This window comes from Plecotus auritus (assembly GCF_963455305.1).
Source record: "Plecotus auritus genome assembly, chromosome: 5".
Classification (NCBI taxonomy): Eukaryota; Metazoa; Chordata; class Mammalia; order Chiroptera; family Vespertilionidae; genus Plecotus; species Plecotus auritus.
The window spans coordinates 169,002,831-169,021,685 of record NC_137776.1 but is presented as its reverse complement, the minus strand read 5'-3'; the positions used below and the strand labels follow the sequence as shown (position 1 = coordinate 169,021,685).

The 18,855-nt window shown below is 42.7% G+C and overlaps 2 protein-coding genes across 2 annotated transcripts; one reads left to right on the top strand and one right to left on the bottom strand.

Annotated features, from left to right (window-relative positions):
* Positions 1-1,311: 1,311 nt before the first annotated feature.
* On the bottom strand, positions 1,312-12,346 carry LOC308247848 (uncharacterized protein C9orf43). The gene is made up of 8 exons (XM_080667576.1): positions 12,221-12,346; positions 10,109-10,308; positions 9,856-10,006; positions 6,838-6,916; positions 5,139-5,239; positions 3,536-3,599; positions 2,667-2,830; positions 1,312-1,505 (listed from the first exon to the last, which is right to left on the bottom strand). The coding sequence occupies exons 1-8, from the start codon at positions 12,226-12,228 to the stop codon at positions 1,493-1,495; spliced, it is 780 nt and encodes a 259-aa protein (XP_080523702.1). The 5' UTR covers positions 12,229-12,346; the 3' UTR covers positions 1,312-1,492.
* A 247-nt stretch (positions 12,347-12,593) lies between these two features.
* POLE3 (DNA polymerase epsilon 3, accessory subunit) lies at positions 12,594-15,646 on the top strand. Its single transcript, XM_080667561.1, has 4 exons — positions 12,594-13,087; positions 13,187-13,272; positions 13,655-13,773; positions 14,059-15,646. The coding sequence occupies exons 1-4, from the start codon at positions 13,022-13,024 to the stop codon at positions 14,229-14,231; spliced, it is 444 nt and encodes a 147-aa protein (XP_080523687.1). The 5' UTR covers positions 12,594-13,021; the 3' UTR covers positions 14,232-15,646.
* The last annotated feature ends 3,209 nt before the right edge of the window (positions 15,647-18,855 follow it).

Below are 18,855 nucleotides of genomic sequence, written 5' to 3'. Positions count from 1 at the left end.
AGGAACAGGGGTAAGTATATCTTTCAGGTTCAGACATAAAAAATCCAAAATAGATGAGATACGTATTCTATCACCAGCATGAACACTAGAGGAGAAAGATCACCTGTCAAGAATCTGCTAACTGCCCTTACCGGTTTGGCTCAGTGGATAGAGCGTAGGCCTGCAGACTGAAGGGTCCCAGGTTTGATTCTGGTCAAGGGCATGTACCTTGGTTACAGACACATCCCCAGTAGGGGTTGTGCAGGAGGCAGCTGATCGATGTTTCTCTCTTATCGATGTTTCTAACTATCTATCCCTCTCCCTTCCTCTGTAAAAAATCAATAAAATATATTTTTTTAAAAAAGAATCTGCTAACTGCCTTCTAGATGGGTTAGATAATATGTTGATCTCAACCTGAGGCTGCAGAGACTAACTTGTGGTAGAACTTTCTTGGGGCTTCAGTGAGGGCCCCGGATCTCTGCTTCATCAACCAGTTGACCCTCAGAGGTCTTCTCTTCAGTAATGTGGGCTTGCTCATCATCCTCAAACCACTCTGCCTTTTCTAAAGTAGGACCTGAGAGATGGCTCTGACTCATGCTCATGGTCCTCGCTCAAATCCCATGTGAAGCAGACACCTGACCCAGCTTACTTGCTTAGTAAATATTTGATGGAAGAGTGACAGCCAAGCCAAAGGCAGGTTCCCAAATAACAAACACATTCAGCTTTTCCTGCCCTCAGCTTTATCCTGGGATCTGTCACTCTCAACCCATATTCTCCTTATTGTAACGTGCATACCCACAGTACCTAGAGATTTATGCGAAGTGCTCTGGCTCCCTGGATCATTCTTGGATTTCTTTTTAGCCTCCTGAAACCCACATGAGGAAGAACTGAATTAGAACTTTTAGAAGTGAAGAAAACTTTTCAAAAAGAGTCTAAAAGAAGGAAGTTAATATCCACAACCAAATAGGAACTTTGTATCTACAAAGTTCTACAACCAGACAGAGAACAGGGAGAATCCTGCCTCTAATACATCCCTGCCCGTTCCAGGCTGCACCCACTTATTGCAGTCCCAGCAAGTCCTAGGTGGCCCCTCACTGCCACTCTACCGGTTTCTTAGTAGGTGTCTTCAACTTCCTCTGCTGCTGCCTCTGCTGCTGCTTCCAAAGACCTGGAGGTCAGAGAACCAGCTCAATCCTCTTCTCCCTGAAAGCTTCCACCCTTCCCCTGGGCTGCTTGCTGTGCCCTGATTTACAATGGCAACTCCCTCTCCCTGGTCAGGACCAAGCCAAGGCCGGGGGCGGGGGGAGGGGAGGGGCTGCTTCTTGAAATTGCAGTTTCCTGAGTTCTACATGTGACCCTGTATGACTGGCCACAAACATAACTGAATTTGGACTAAGAACAAATATGAGAATTGTGGGCTGAGGAGGAATGGTACCTGGAGATCTGGCAGCACTAGAAAACCTATCTTCTATGTTCAGGTTATAATATAATTTCTTCAAATGTTCAGGATATTTCAATGATGGTCTCTGGAGAGAAAAAGGAAAACGTAGGTCTTTCCCCAAATGGATTCCCCAAATTCATTTATCTGTCTAATCATCATGAAGTTTTTGAGAACCTGGTGTGTGCAGCATTGTGCCAGGGGCTCTGGAGAGGAGAAAGGTACAGAAAACGAAGTGCAGAAGAAATAAAGAACATTGCTCTTCTCACACCCCTCCCCATACATTTGCTTTCACCTATATAGAGCCCAGCCCTTCTTTGGGGCTTGGGTCCAGAGTGGAAGGATAGAAGAGAAAACAGAAAACAAAAGTCAACTGTTCCAGCCTTGTAGATGGATGAGTTTGGATTTGCATGTAGACATCTTGCTCTGAGGCTCCCTAACTCTTACTTGCAGGGTGAGGCGGTGCACAGACAAAAACATCTGACCAGAAATGGCGCTCTCAGGTCGGCTCTTTGTCAGAGGTTTCTTTTTCCTCGGGGCCAATTGTGTCTTCGTCTCCAGACAAGGCGACCTTTTCCCTTCATCTAACAAAAGACTGAAGGGCACAGAGACAGCCAGGCAATCAGCAACAGCTTTTCTTGGAGACTGTGGCTGAGGTGAAACATGAAAAGGGCTCCAAATTTGAAGAAATGTCCACTTTGGGTTTGAATGGTCTGTACCAACAGGTACTCATTCACTAACAGCTTTCAGATGTAGCTATGATCATTATAACTATATGGATGAAGTGTTTACACTTTGTCAGGCTCAAGCATCTTATACCAGTGAATCTTCACAACACCCTAAGGACAAGTGTTATTGTCCCCATTTTGCAAATGAGGAAAATGAAGCTTAAAGAGGCTAAATAAAGTACAAAAAATTCACAAAGCCAGTAAGTTTTCCATTCTGCCTCCCATTTATCCATAGCTCATCTATAAAGAGAAGAGTAATTGGGTCTACCTCCAGTGGGGGGTTAAATGAGAGAATATATGTAATGTGCTTACTTAGCACAGGGCCTGGCAAACGGTAAGTCCTTGATAAATGGTGGTGAGTACTGTTACCACTGCATACCGGTAAGTCTAAGAATGCAGTGAACAGGTAGGGTGATGGTTTTCTCCCCTCCCTACTCAGAAAGAGCACACTGCTTGAGACCCTTCACAGCTTCAAGAAAAGCAGGTGCTCGGGCTCTCCCACAGGCTTCCAGCATACTTACTCCTTCAGTAGGTCCTGAGGTAATGTGTCAAATTGGTTCAAGAAAGGTAGGAATTCTGAATTTAGTTGCTCAGAAAAGTGTACTGGGGATGGGGGAGGCACAATTATCCCTGGAGTGCTCAACTTTGTTTCTCTGTTCTGCTTTCCAGAGAGAACCTCAGGTGACTGGAAGAGAGACAATGGAAAGAACTCCCTGACGCACTCTGTCAGTGCCACTCCTTCCCACCTACCTCCCAGCCTCCCAACACAACCCCGGCACATGAAACTCCTGTTAGCACACCTCGCCCAGCAGCAACCCCCTCCCCAATCTGCACTATGAGGGCCACCGCATTCTTCCCTCTCTGGCTCCCCAACCCTATTACTGAATTCAGATCATTTGGGGATTAGTTGTTTTGTTTGTTTTTTCCCCAAAATGGTTATTCGCTTATTCACTGAACAAACCGAACAAATATTTATTGGCAAACTATGTGTAGGCACAGGGATAGGGCCGGGATTCAGCACAAACAAAAGGGACCAAGGCATTATTCTCATGGACATAGCAACCTTCTAGCTCTGTGACTTTTCAAGGCTACCTTCACCTAATAAATGGTAGAATTAGAAGTGCAAGCCCAGACCCATTATACCTCCTAGGCCCCTGAATACCCAGCAGTTGCTCCTAACATCTCTTCAAGGTACTCTCCACCTTTCTACAGGGAGGAGGTATGGGAAATGAGTCTCTGATACAAAATGATTTGGTAGTTATTTCTTAAGCTTTTCTTTTACAAATTTTTATTCATTTAAAGAGAGAACAGGGGAAGCGGGAAGATATCTGAAAGGAAATGAACTCTACAGAGTAATATCATAAAGCTTTAGCCAAAACTTCAAGCTTACCACTGTAGATGTCTTTCTTTTCTTCTTTCCATCCTGGCTGTGAGCAACATACTGCTCAGCTGGACTTGAAATAAGAATAACCAAAACGTATTTGTAGACATCTTAAACAAGAGCACCAAGGATATTTGTGAATGATGACTATAAAGATTTCTATAGTCTATTCAGTATTCAAAGATGGTCATTAGGAGCCCAGGGACTGCTAAAAAAATACCTCCACCCTCACATCTAAATTAGGTTCCCCACCATTCTCTCACACAATTCAGTTATTTACTTTTACAGCATTAATCCAATGAGCAATTATATGCCTAGAGTTGGTGATGTTTATGTCTGAATGCCCACCCCATAAGACTGCAGAAGGACAGGGACCAAATCCATCTGGTTCTCCACTAAATTCTCACTGCTTAGCATGAGGAGGTGCTCAAGTATTTTTGCTCTGCTGTCTTCCTCCTCCTTTTTACCTGAAACATGGATATAATGACTGGATCCCTAGCCATCACATAGACCTTAAAATCCCCCATGCAGCCTCTTAGAAGATGGAAGCCATGGATGAGGATGATGACCCAGAAAGCTAGAAGGAACTCTGGTTTCTGATTACCTCATGGACCTGACATACTAACCCTGGCCCACCTACATCTGAGCTTCTTTTATATAAAAGGATATGAGCCCTTAGGTTTTTTTATTTGTTTACACCATATACTAGTATACACACACAAAGAATGCATATGTAAAGAAGCATTTACAGGATCGATTTTTAAAAAAGAAAATGAAATTAAAAGAAATTCTTAAGTTTTATCATCTCTAAACAATCACTTAACAAGAATCTGAAAGCCTCAACAGTCATGAAAAAAACACACTTTCTTCCAAAGATTTCAATATTAGCAAGGCTTCAGGCCTTTGCCAAGTAATCTTTGTCATGCTCAGCTTTGTACATAAGTTTTATATGGTAGGCCTTGAAGTTGAGACCAAAGATTCATGTGCTTCGCTGAAAACTTTTTCACTAGTTGCTGATAGCTGTAAGAATAACTAATACTCAGAAAGAATTTCTCTCTTTTTTTTTTAATCCTCACCTGAGGATATGCTTTCCATTGATTTTGGAGAGGAGAGGAGGGGATGGGAGTGCAGGGGAGGGGATGGAAGGAGAAGAGAGGAGAGAAAAACATTGATGTGAGAGAGAAACATAGATTGGTTGCCTTTCGTATGTGCCCCAACCTGGAATCAAACCTGCAACCTGGGTATGGACCCTAATTGGGAACTGAAACCTCCATCTTTTCGTGTATGGAACCAACTGAGTCATACTAACCAGGGCAAGCATTTGTTTCTTAATCAAACCTCACAAATACATTGGGCCCTATCTTGTATGCTATTTACTGCCACCTAGAATTTGACGCAGAGAAATCCCAGGACACGAATCTCAAACTGCATTAAAATAGAATTTCAGTGTAGCAAGAGGCAGATGTAAGAGACTATGACCTTCTCTGCTTGGTCTCCTGCTACTTGCATGAAGGTTGCTAAAAAGATCACAGAAAGGAGGCCTGCAGAGAACAGCAGGGCTTTGTAGAATATAAGAGTTGAAGACCCCCTAAGTTCTAGAAATGATACTCACCTCACATTTGCCCCTGGTTCTTTTGGGATCCAGACTACAACCATATTGCTAACATCTTGAGGGCACGGAATTTGTGTCTCATTCAAATTTAGCACTGGGAGCTAAGAGAAAAATATAAAGCCTATGTATGGTTTGAAGACACCAGCTCCTGATGGTACTCAGTATAAGACCAAGGACTAAATTATCATATTAACCAAAAGGATACAGTGGTTCACAAGATAATAAATACAGTGCTCCAATCCCAAAAACATCTTTATAATATTCCAAGAAACCAGGTATCAGTACAGGTCCTGGAAGAGTGCATATTTGTAAGTGAATAATGTCCCCTACTTCCCTGTGACATGAGGGTGGCATTTAGCAACTCCCAACCCCATCCCATAGGAAGGTACCTTGGGGCTTACCTAAAGGAACACTACTCATTCTGGCCATTCCACTCCAAGGACTTAGGTTCTCTGGAGATATTATAATACAATGTGGGAGCAGGGAAGGAAATGACAGGGACAGAGCAAGTTTTCTACTTTTAAAGCCTGTCTATTATTATAGGCATCTATATAAAAGTGAAAGTCTTAACTCTTTTCACATTTAGCTACTTAAGATACTAGAACACTGATGATGCTCAAGGAAACCTTGTAAGTCATCTAGTCCATATTCCTAGTAGGAAAAAGGGGGTGGTTCAAAGTAAGGTTGTCCCCATGAAAATCAACTGATTGGCTCAGAGGGACAGGGGACACTTCTTTGTACTGTAAACCCTTTCCTGCCCTTTGGATTTAGAACCATATACATGTATTATCTATTCAAACAATTAATTAAAAACTAATTTAATCTAACCCTGTTGTTCTGAAGTGGTCAAAGAGGTAAGTGCTTTGTTCATTCATCCATTCAAACCTATCCCCCCTCTCTTAGTTCCTTACACTCTCCACCACATGACACTGAAAAGTGAAGTATCTCATAAAAAAGGGGGGGGCATCAATAGGACTGCAAAGAATAGCAAATCTCTCTTATTGTAGATAAGTAAAAGGGATTCTCTTCCTAAACTCTAATTTAGTTCTGCCTCTACCTAGCTATGTGCTTTAGCAAATCACTTCCTATCTGGGTCTCAGTTTCCTCAACTGTAAAATATATGAGATACACCATAGTAATACTCTTCAAACTGTAATTGCAACTAATTCATAGGTCATCTAATCAAACTTGAGTGAATTGCAGCCTACATTGTTTAAAGATGAAATAGAATAGGACAGAAAATATCAGAGTACATCACCCTTATCAAGGGTAAGGCTTGTTCCATCATATTTTTGTTGTAAAATGTATTTCTTACTATAGGACATAGCTAAAAATGTCTGAAAGTCATCAGAGTAGATGATCTTAAGGCCCAATTTAGGTTTGCCATTCCAGCACCCTAATACCCTTGTATTATGAGATGACAGTGTCTACTTAGCAACTAAACACATTCTATGTAGGATAAAGACAAAATTCTCACCTATGCCAAACTGCCACAAATCAAACACACTTGTATCTGGAATTTCTGGAAGCAGTATAGCATGTAAAGCCATTAGCACAGAGCCTAGTATATAGTAAGGGCCCAACGTTAGATAGTTATCATGATCATCATCATTATTCAGATTGCAGTCATCCCAAGGAACAATGCTAAAGAAGGAAAATATTTTATTCTCATTCGTGAAGAAAGATGCAGAGGAAGTACCTTTTTCAATTTGTGACTTCCTTTGGGAGATCTATTAGTATAGTTGATCAAATCTTTGTCAGGTAAATCCTTGTGAGGCCTGAAAATGAGAGTTTATGAACATGAGACAGAGGCACAAAAGACTTCTTGGGATGATAAAATTAATGCTATGAGGAAAAGCCTTCTACTTAGGTACAGAAAGCCTTGGACTGAATACTTACTGGATGAACGTAGGATCTCGCCATCTCCTTAAGTTTTGTTTGTTTTTCCTTGGAGCCGCTCCCAAACAGACATTGAACATTGCAAACATTTTACAACCATTTGTTGGATCAAACTGAATGCATAGCCTATGCTCCTCTCTCTCCAGCTATAGGTAGTTACATCACCATTAATAAAGTGTATTAAATACCTTTGGTATATATGTCCAAAAACATGTTAAATAAAAAAAATGTGGTACATACACACAAAAGAATATTTTTTAAAGGAATGAAATTTTGACATATGCTATAACACAGATAAACCTTGAAAACATTGTGCTAGATCCTGGTCGGCAAACTGCGGTTTGTGAGCCACATGCGGCTCTTTGGCCCCTTGAATGTGGCTCTTTCATAAAATACTATGGCCTGGGCGAATCTATCTTGAAGAAGTGGCATTAGAAGAAGTTTAAGTTTAAAAAATTTGGCTCTTAAAAGAAATTTCAATCGTTGTACTGTTGATATTTGGCTCTGTTGACTAATGAGTTTGCCGACCACTGTGCTAAATAAATAAGCCAGACACAAAAGGACAAATATTGTATGATTCCGCTTATATGAGGTACCCAGAATAGGTAAATTCATAGACAGAAAATATAATACAGATTATCAGGAGCTGGAAGGAGGAGGAAATGAGTAGAGAGTTCCTGTCTGAGATGATGAAAACGTTCTAGAAATGGATAATGGTTATAGTTGTACAGTACGGTGAATGTACTTAATACTACTGAATTGTACACTTAAAAATAGTTAAAGTCACGTATATTTTATACAATAAAAAATACTATCCTCTTACATTTTCACATCACTTGCTACTTTATTTTTTAACATGTTAAATGTATAAATGAGTAAATATAAAATATAAGATAAAGACCCAACTACTTTGCCTGACTTATAAAGTCCTACATAATATAGGCCCCTGCTTTTTACTCCCACTCCCCCATTGACCATCTCCCATTTCTGCTCTATGTTCCAAACACACTGAATTTTTTTTCCTGATACCTAAATTTCCCCTTGCCTTCTGGATTTTACATGTGCTGTTTCTGTAGTCTAGAACTCTCTTCCTGTCCTCCTAACTAAAATCCCCACTTCACTAAACTGCTCTAATTTCAGGTCTAAACCCAGGTGCTGCCTATCAGAGGGCAGTGCCCTTGGTTAGGAATCTTTCATGTGTGCTTCCACACACCTAGGGGGCACTCTTCTTACCACATTCACCACAATCTATGGTTCTTTGCCTCCTCAACTAGGCTGAAGGTCCTTATCTATTCAAACACCGTATCCCCGGTGCCCAGGAAAGTAGACCCCACTATGATTTATCTGTGAACTTAATGAGTGACTAAACAAATGATGCCACAGGCTTTGCCTTGACTGGGAGAAGCTGCTGTTTTCCCAGGGTTTGAGTCCTAGAGAACCTGAAAGTAGCCCTATCCTTTTCTATACTACCTTCAGCCTAAGAAAAATCAAGAGCTGCTTAAATCAAACAGGAGACAAGAAATCACTACAAGGGCACTAGTGCTTTGATTCCAGGCAACAGTGTCTTCACATTTTAAAAATCTAAGTTTCTAAGTTTTCCAGATACCTTTCCCTTAACTTCATAAATCAGCAAGCACTATTTAAGTACCTAAACTTTGTAAGATATTCATAAGGAAAAGCCATTGCTTCTTCCTTCAGGAGCTTATAATTTCATACCTAAAAATAAAAGTATGTGTGAACAGTTTTCTGATGACCCACAGAGGTTAATGATATGGGCTGAATTGTGTCCCCCAAAATTCATTTGTACCTCAGATTTTGAATGTATTTGGAGACAGGGTCTTTAAAAAGATAATTAAGGTAAAATGAGGTGATATAGATGGGCCCACATCCAATATGACTGGTGTGGTTATAGGAAGAAGATATTAGGAAACAGACACACACACAGGGAAGACCATGTTAAAACATAGGGAGAAGATGGCCATCTATAGCCAAGAAGAAAGGGCTAAGAAGAAAGCAGTTCTGCCAACACCTTAATCTTGAACTCCTAGCCTCTAGAGCAGGGGTCCTCAAACTACGGCCCGTGGGCCACATGCGGCCCGCCGAGGACATTTATCTGGCCCGCCGGGTGCCGCTGCCTGTCCTGTTTAGCAGCTGACTCGTCCCGGGCCCGCAGTGCGCATAGGAATTTATTCATAGTTTTTTTTTTAATCTATAGTCCAGCCCTCCAACGGTCTGAGGGACAGTGAACTGGCCCCCTGTTTAAAAAGTTTGAGGACCCCTGCTCTAGAGTGTTGAGAAGATAAATTTCTGTTGTTTAAGCCACTCAGTCTGTGGTACTCTGTATGTGGCACCCTAGCAAACTACCCATTTTAACCAATTCCTAGAACACAAATAAGAATGCTTTGTTTTTTCCTAGCTGGCATTGCTCAGTGGTTAAGTGTAGACTTATGAACCAGTCAGGGTTCAATTCCCGGTCAGGGCACATGCCCAGGTTGTGGGCTCGATTCTCAGTGTGGGGCATGCAGGAGGCAGCTAGTCAATGATCCTCTCTCATCATTGATGTTTCTATCTCTCTCCCCCCTCTCCCTTCCTCTCTAAAAAAATTTGTAAAAAGAATATATATATATATATATATATATATATATATATATTAAAGAATGCTTTGTTTTCATTTCCCACTGCTTATTTACCACTTCTTTAGCTGAACTGGGGTTTTATTTTAAACCCAGCTTTCTCAAAATCTTCGACAAGGGTAAAGGAAGTCAACCCAGAATTCTGAGATAGCAAGCTCTTAAAGGTGGACTCCATGATAATTTACCTGCCTTGAAATTTGGAGTTAAACTTTGAACGCTGAGACAATGAAGAGTGAGGTTTAGTGAAGGTAAGTCCTGGTAAATGACTATGAGGACGTCTCCTGGACTGGAAGCAGGAATCTGAGAGGTTTACAATGGTGAGCACTGGGAGTTTGTCTGAGAAAGCAAACAAGATGAAAACATGTGATATGTTAAAAGGGAGCCAAACAGAAATAGTCCAAAGATCTTATAAGGGAGGAGACGGGCTGACTAATTCACCGTTAACATCCAGAGAAGTTTTGCAGGATGAGCCCAGGAGTCGAGGGTGGCCCCTCTCAATGCGGCGGATAGTAGCCCAGCATTGTGGATGCTGACAAGCAGCCAAGTTGCAAGTGGTTTCATCCCACTGGCTCTCATCTGGCAAGTCCATAGTTATAAATGGTTTAGGATAAAAGTCAACCTTGTAGCTTTCTAGCCCTCTGGAGAAACAACCACATAATTAGTATTACACACTAGCCAGATCTTAATATGGACTCAAAGTATCAAATATTTCTACTGAACTCTTACAGGTAAATGGTGGTCATAGGATAAGACTTGGGTAACAAATAAGTATGAAAATATATAGTGTGAAGTAAAGTAGCAAGAGTTTGGGAGCAGACTGACTTCAGAAGGTCTCCTAATCTATACTAATAAAAGGGTAATATGCTAATTAGACTGGGAGACCTTAGGGACATCCTTCGGACAAAGCCATGGTGGTGGGGCCAAGGCAGAGGCGGTTAGAGGCGATCAGGCCAGCAGGGGAGGGCAGTTGGGGGCAAGCAGGCCGGTGTGGGGGTGGGGGGAGTTGAGGGTGAGCAGGCTGGCAGGCAGAGTGGTTAGGAGCAATAAGTCAGGCAGGCAGGTGAGCAGTTAGGAGCCAGAGGTTCCGGATTGCAAGAGGGATGTCCAACTGCTGGTTTAGGCCCGATCCCTAACCAGCAGTCGTACATCCCTCGAGGGGTCCCAGATTGGAGAGGGTGCAGGCCGGGCTGAGGGACACCCCCCCCCCCTCCCGCATGCACTCATTTCGTATACCGGGCCACTAGTTCACTTATAAAAGATTGATTAATCTGAGCTTCAATTTCCTCATTTGCAAAATGAGGACAAGCCTATTTCACAGGGTCATTACAAAAATGAGTTAATGGGTTTTAAAAGGTCTGGCAGAGAGTTCAGAATAAATATCAGCATCCTTCCGTTTTCCCCTTTATTAATCACTAGGAAAAAGATATCACTGTCTCCAAAAAGCCTTATCAAATTAAAAATATAGATACAGAAGTGCTTTAGGTGGCTCAAAACTTTGAAGACATGCTTCATTTTTCAATATGATCCAATTCTCATACAGGCAGCTAAAATATGCACTGAAAATTAATGGGTTTGCTCAAACAGCAAATCAGTAAACTTAAACTTGCATCAGAAGCCATTGGCTTTTCATTTACTGTCTGTATGGTCCTGGGCAAGTGATTTAACCTCTTTTAGCCTGTTTCCTCATATAAAGTAGGGGAGGGGAAATCCCTAAGTAGGACTGTAGAAGCATTAAATGAGAAAATGTACTTTTACATGTGGTAATAGGTGCTCAATGAATATTATCATCTCTCTCTAGATTTGTCTTATGCAATCACTACCACTTGATCCATAATAATTTTGTAAGGAGACACTTTCCTTTATTCAACACATTTATTGACTACCAAATATGTAAGGGAACCTGTTATAAGCATGGAGAACAGTAACAAAGTCCCTATTCTAAAAGACTTTTTAGACCAAAGATAACAAAATATTGGCCAAAGACTGCACCTGGCCTATAACTTGTTTTGTTTAGCCTGTACTTTGAGCCATTATTTTAAATGGAAATAGTCCATAATGTCCAGATTACTGGCTCATTTTAGAGATCAAAATATCTGACAACGCGGGCCCAATTCTAACAGGACAGCCATTGACTGAAGCTGAGCATCCTGACATCTTTAAACCAAGTTTGTTCTATCCAAGTTTTCCCACCAGGCCCTACAGCTTCTCATTGAAGCCGTTTCATTTGCCGTTTTCAAATTGCTGCAGCTCTTCTCATAATAGAGAAATATTTCTCTGTACTCACTATCAAAAGCAGGCAAACCAAAGGGTGACATGAAACGTTTCAAGAAGCATTAGTACTGAGTGGCAGTGAGGATAATTTCTAAGTACGTAATATGATACAACTTAAAAAGCCATTGTAAAGCTATGGTGATGTTTTTGACTGGGAAAGATGCTCGACGAACAATTTTATGAACTAAAAAATATATATACAATTTTAAGAGGGTTTGTTTTTGAATGGCAATGTGACGTTGCATTATTCTTACAATCGGCTTGCCGCCCTTTCATTACCTGACCATCTCGAATTGAGTCCCGACATCTGGTCATGTCCATCTCTATGGTATTGGCGCTTATGCGGGCAAAGTAATTTGCGTTCGAAAATTCTAGGTAACAGTTATCTTTAATACTATTATTACCAAGTTGGGAGGAAGGGGGTGTAATTATTACGGACAGACATCAGCTCCGGTAACAGTTGAAAAAGGATTCCCCGCTTCTTTCTGAAAAAGGGAAGTGGGAGAATCCGGCCTCGGGTCGGGGCCGTGGTTGAGAGGAATCCAAGCAGACGCCCCGGCCGGGAGGCTGAAGCCCTCCGGGAAGACGTAGGTCCTAGCGGGGCCGGGAGGCGGTTGTAAGTCCCTCCCACCAGGCCCCGCCTCGCTGCCTCAGTTGCCTTCTTCGTTCCCCAGGCAACGCGCCACGCCTCGCCGGGCAGCAGCGCACAGCACTATGGGGAAGAAACGGAAGCCCCAGTGAGCCCAACTTAATTTGGTGAGAAAGCTCCAGACGTGGTGGTGACGTAAAGCAGACAGATGAGCTTGAGAAAGGACACCGGGTGTCGGTGGGGGCCGAACGGGAACCAGGAGGGCCGAAACCATAGCGGCCTGGAACGTCGGGCGCTCCGGCCAATAGAGGCGGAGGCGGGGCTGGAGGAGGAGGAGGAGGCCATAGCGCGCGAGGCAGTATGGGACACAACCGGCAACGTGGGGCGGGACGGAAGCCTCCTTGGGTCAGATCGGGGCGACGCGGGAAGTCCAGACGCTGAAGCTGCCTGAAGAGGAGGCCTGAGGCGCAGGTCCGGCCCTGGTGGCGGCAATGGCGGAGAGGCCCGAGGACCTGAACCTGCCCAATGCCGTTATTACCAGGATCATCAAGGAGGCGGTGAGCAGCTACTGACGGACGGGCCAGGGGCGGGCGAGCGGGCAGTGGGGGAAGCCGGACCTGAACAGGCAGCTTGGCTCACCCCTGCCCTTCTCACAGCTCCCGGACGGTGTCAACATCTCCAAGGAGGCCCGGAGCGCCATCTCCCGCGCCGCCAGCGTCTTCGTGCTGTACGCCACATCCTGGTAAGGCGGGCAGAGCTAGCCAGAACTTAGCTGGGACTGTGGCATAAGGGAAGCGCTAAGAGGACCCCTCGGAGTTCGTGGCTGGGAACCCACAAACCCCAGTAACTGTGTCCCTACCTCGTGGAGGAAGGTTCACAACCCTCACCCAATTTTTGCAAATTATGAAACAAATGAAACAGAATAACTTTGCTTTAACTCTTTTTTACAGGGAAGTGGGACCGGGCAGAGGGGGAGTGGGGAGGGTAGAGTTACCTTATCACAAAAATCCGTGCATCAAAGATGTGGGCATTCCCATTCCACCTCTGGGTGCTCCTTTTTCCACATCCACAGTCGGCAATAGAGGGTCTGACAGCCTCTAATCTTTCTTCTTTCCATGTTTCAGTGCCAACAACTTCGCGATGAAGGGGAAACGCAAGACACTGAATGCCAGTGATGTGCTCTCGGCCATGGAGGAAATGGAGTTTCAGCGCTTCGTTACCCCGTTAAAGGAAGCTCTGGAAGGTAATGACCTTTTTATTTCCTCAGCCAAGTAGATGCTTGTCCTATGTGACCTGCTCACCTGGTCCTATATCTTTCTCAGCTTGGGTCCCTTTAAGCCCAGGAGGCAAGTGTGGGATGTGACTCAGAAACAGGTCAGTTAGCACTGCCTGAGGTCTGTTTTGTCATTCTCGACAGGTTATGTTTCCTCTGTGCCCCAGCTTTCCCAGCTACACTTTCCCAGTGAAATGAGCTGCTGCAGTCCGGTGGCTCAGCCCTGCCTCCTAACCCCCTCCTTCCTCCTCACAGCTTATCGGAGGGAGCAGAAAGGCAAAAAGGAAGCCTCGGAGCAGAAGAAGAAGGACAAAGACAGAAAAACAGATTCAGAAGAGCAAGACAAGAGTAGAGATGAGGACAATGATGAAGATGAGGAAAGGCTGGAAGAAGAAGAACAGAACGAAGAGGAGGAAGTGGACAACTGAATGGGGTGAGGAGACTGGCACCGTGGAAGGTACCACTCTGAAATGCAGTCTAGGTTTATGTGACGCCTTTTCCTACCGGCAGAGCAGTCAAAAGAGCCGAGAAGATCAAAAATGAAATCTGGCTAGAAGTAGCAAAACCAGCGCTTCCCAGACTCAGAGCATCTGAGTAGCAGAGTCCTGTTTTGCTTAATCAGTCTGAAGGCTATGACTTTTTTTGGCAAGAGGGATTCTGAACTGATCATTTAATCAGCCAATATGATCTCATTTACTTGTGTATATGATTAGGCAGTTTTTGATTTCCAGTTCCCTCCCACCCCCACCAAAAAATAGTAACTTCCATGCCACCTGGGTTCCAGATCACAGGAGGCAGTCAAGGCTCAGGAAAAATTGGGGCTTAGATCATGGTCAGCCTGTTTGTACAGTATTTGGCAATACTGGCTTATCACAGTGATCACAGTGGCTTAGTTTTAGGAAACGGCTAAAAGGCTGTGGAAGAACAATGAAATCTGTGGTCTCTTCACTTGACAGTAACATTAATTTTGGTTTCTGCCAACCCACTTGGCTTGGGGCCCTTCTGTCTTGCCTGTAGACATTTGACCTGTTAGGTGGCTGCCCTCTGCACATAGGCTTGTTAAGTCCTCAGTATAGAGTGGAATTAGTCAAGCAACTTTGCCAATGTCTTGCTCTTACAAAACAGATAGATGGTTTAGTCTTCGATGCACCTCACTGTCTGCCACTGCACAACTTGAGAATCTGTTGTCACCTCCTGGAAGGTATAAAATCCCAGGCTTTCTCTTCTTGTAGTCCATCTCCCAGACTTGTGACTACAGCTTTTCATTCTCCCAATTCATGACAAGTTCCAAACTTTATTTCTTCTAGGCACAACTTTCTCCTTCTGTGCGTCTCACTCCCTGCCTCTCCTCTGCTCCCCATCCCCATTTTCTCCCTCTTCTCCCTCTGCCAGTCCAGAAACTTGGGTAACCTAATCTCATATCTTTTATTTCTCTCTTTTCTTTTGTCTTTATTTTTGTGTGTGTTTTTTCTTTCTGTTTTTTAATCTCGTGTCTTTCAAAAGTGGTTTTGTAAACCTCTGAAATTTAAAGGAAATCTGATGGTGCTCAGGAATCTAATCCTCTCCCACCCCTGTCTCAGCCTCTCTCCCCACCCCCTTTTAACTGCTTCTGAAGTACCTCTGTTGACCTTTCTTAGGTTTGGGGAGACTTTTCTCTCTCTTTCCATTTAGTGCTCCAAGCACTTTTTTGCTTGTCTCTAAGGCAGCTGACAGGTAGTGAAGTGTAGTTTGACACTGTTAATTTGTTAAATTAAAACAGTGAAAAATTTGTTGATAAATGAGTGAAGAATGTTGAGATTATAATGCTTTGTACAAATAAAGAACACTCTTGTTACATGTGATGACTCCTGTTTCATCCTGCTTGTTTGTAGTGTGCTTTTGGGGAATACCCACTGATCATGCGTTACACAGTTTTGGGGCTGTGGACTGGGCCAGACCTTTGTAAATATGGGACGCTTCCTTGCCTTGGATGACCAGCAGATGCTGCTCGTTCACAGGCCAGGGAGCTGCTCTTCAGCCACCGCAAGAGCTTTCCATGGCTCTGCTGGACACCCTTTACATCAGTGGTTCCCAACGTGGGGCATGCCCCACAGGGGGGAAATTTGATTTTTTTTTAAGGGGGGCAATTTGAGAATGAGTTAATAACAGTGACTTTTTTGCATTTCTTATGGTTCTAGGGGCCTCATATACAGTATATAAATATATATTGTGACATTTATGCATTTCAGTTCTCTTATTTGTTTTGAAACTTTATTTGCTATTTTTGATATCACTTCATGTTACTATTTTTTTTTACAATTTCTTAGCAGTACTTCAACTGTCCTTTCGTTCTTTTATTTTTCTTTCATGGATGCCATGTTCTTTGGAAGCTTGTTTAGACCAAGTGAATGACCTTTTAGGCTTCCTCCACATGAATAGGAGTTCACTTTTTGAATAATAAGAATTATATGTCACAGGGGGAGGGCATCAGGATTTTAGAGATGCTTAGGTGGGGCATGGCCAAAAAAAGGTTGGGAACCACTGCTTTACATAATAGATGCTTAACAACTCCAAACCAAAACGTTTATTGAGTGCTGTGTGTCTGGTGTTGTATTACCTAAATCTACATAGCTTTCTCAAATCATGAATTTATAAATAACATTTCACAAAGCTACAACCCCAAAAATCATTAGATCCAGTGTGTGGGTTTTTTTCCTTCTCCACAGCAGAAATATCATTTATTAATTCCCATGAGCACCACTTGGCTAAGCCCTCAAGTCCCATCTGGACTCCTGTAACTTCCTGTGAGTTCAGTTTCCTGCCTTGTCTCAGCTTCCCCTAGCTTCCCCTGTGTACTGCTTGCCAAGTGGCTCAACATTGCTATTACTGTCTCTTGATGTTTCCTATTAAATCCATACTGAAATGTTATTTCATAGCCTACTTAAAGAAGGCTCACCTTACCATCTATTCTAATCTGCTTCTACTCCAACAGAAGGCCGCAGCCAAGAATGAATCCCCAAAAGAACCCCACTTCCACCTGGCTTTAGTTCTTACCAAACTTTACCTAAGAAAAGTCATGTTTCCTGAGAGTAGGGACTATGACTTAAAACTAGAATTTAAGAACTGGGAAGAATACTTGAGGTAATCCAGTTTTTCTCATCTCTCTCATTCCTGTAATGGTATCTAGATTTTGAATATTCCTTACTAGGCTAAGGTAATGTTTCTCTCTCTCTCTCTCTCTCTCTTTTTTTTTTTTCCCCAATTTTCAGAGAGGAAGCGAAAGGGAAAACGATAGAAACATCAATGAGAGAGAACCATTGATTGGCTGCCTCCTGCCCCACACTGGGGATCAAGCCCACAATCCCCAGGCATGTACCCCAACTCGGAATTGAAATTTGACCTCCTCGTTCATAGGTCTACCCTCAACCACTGAGCCATGCCAACCGGGCTCTCTTTTTTTTAACCATAGGCCTTCATGCGTAGAGATTCTGATCTGAATTTGGAGGGTGAGAGGGTTACCATCCTTACCCATGCAAAATTACTTTTGCAGCCTAATCTATTTTTTATATTTACAGAAAAGTTGCAGAGTACAGAGAGGTCCAATTAAATTGGCCAAACTAGTTTGTATTTCATCCGTTTTTCCACTAACATTCTTTTTCTGTTCCAGGATCCAAACCAAAATACTACATTGCATTTGGTGAACCAATTTTCTTTATTTTTTTAATCCTCACCCGGGGATATGGGCTTTGTTTTGTTTTTAATTGATTTTAGAGAAAGGAAGAGAGAGAGAGAGAGAGAGAGAGAGAGAGAGAGAGAGAGAGAGGGAAACATTAATGTGAGAGAGACACATCAATCGGTTGCCTCCCGTACTCACCCCAACCAGGGATTGAACCTGCAACCTGGGTATGTGCCCTGACCAGGAATTGAACCCTCAATCCTTCCATGCACAGGAAGACACTCTAACCAACTGAGCCACACTGGCCAGGGCACCAATTTTTTTTTAATTGAAATTCACAGAACATAAAATGAACCATTTTCAAATGAGCAATTCAGTGGCATATAGCACATTTACAATGTTGTGCAACCACTTTTTATCTAGTTCCAAAACATTTTCATCGATCCAAAATAAAATCCCTTACCAATCAAGCAGTTAACTCCCCATATTTCCCTCTCCCAGCCCTCGGCAACCACTAATCTCTGTTTCTTTAATGCTCTTCACAGCATTAGCACAATGCCATGTACCTACCTAGGAGGCACAATAGTTTAGTGGGGGCATTCTTGTGGGGTTTTTTTACTTTTTAAAAAAATTATACATACTAAAAGATGCAGATAAATTTAGAAGTTGATGAATTTTCACAAACTGAATACATCCATGTAACATATTTAGATCAATAAACAACATGACCAGCACCCTAAAAAAAAGCCCCTTTGGTCTCCCAGTCAATCCTTATCTTCCCAGTAGTAATAGCTATACTGACAACAATAAGATCTTCCAGTCAAAAATAAGAGACATGGGAAAAATAGATTACACCAAACAGCAGCATTTTAAAATTTTCACCCTGTTTGGGCTCCTAGAGGTAGATGGTCCTAATTATTTTTAGTTATCAATAAACTCAGAGGCCGAAACCGGTTTGGCTCAGTGGATAGAGCGTCGGCCTGCGGACTGAAGGGTCCTGGGTTCGATTCCGGTCAAGGGCATGTACCTTGGTTGCGGGCACATCCCCAGTAGGGGGTGTGCAGGAGGCAGCTGATGGATGTTTCTCTCTCAGCGATGTTTCTAACTCTCTATCCCTGTCCCTTCCTCTCTGTAAAAAAATCAATAAAATATATTTTAAAAATAAATAAATAAACTCAGAGATGAAACAGGTGTCATGAAAGAAATGTTGGGCAGGGGGTCTAAATTAAGGTGGGGGAGCAGTAATTATCCCTGTTAGTTGAGTATGTTTAGCAGGCATTGCAAAGTAAGCTGTGTGCGATGGGGCAAATTTTTTAATCTCCCTGGAAATTGTTTTCCCAGTCTGTAAAATGAGGATAGTAACTGTTGTCAAATTCAGATAAGTGAATATAAAATGT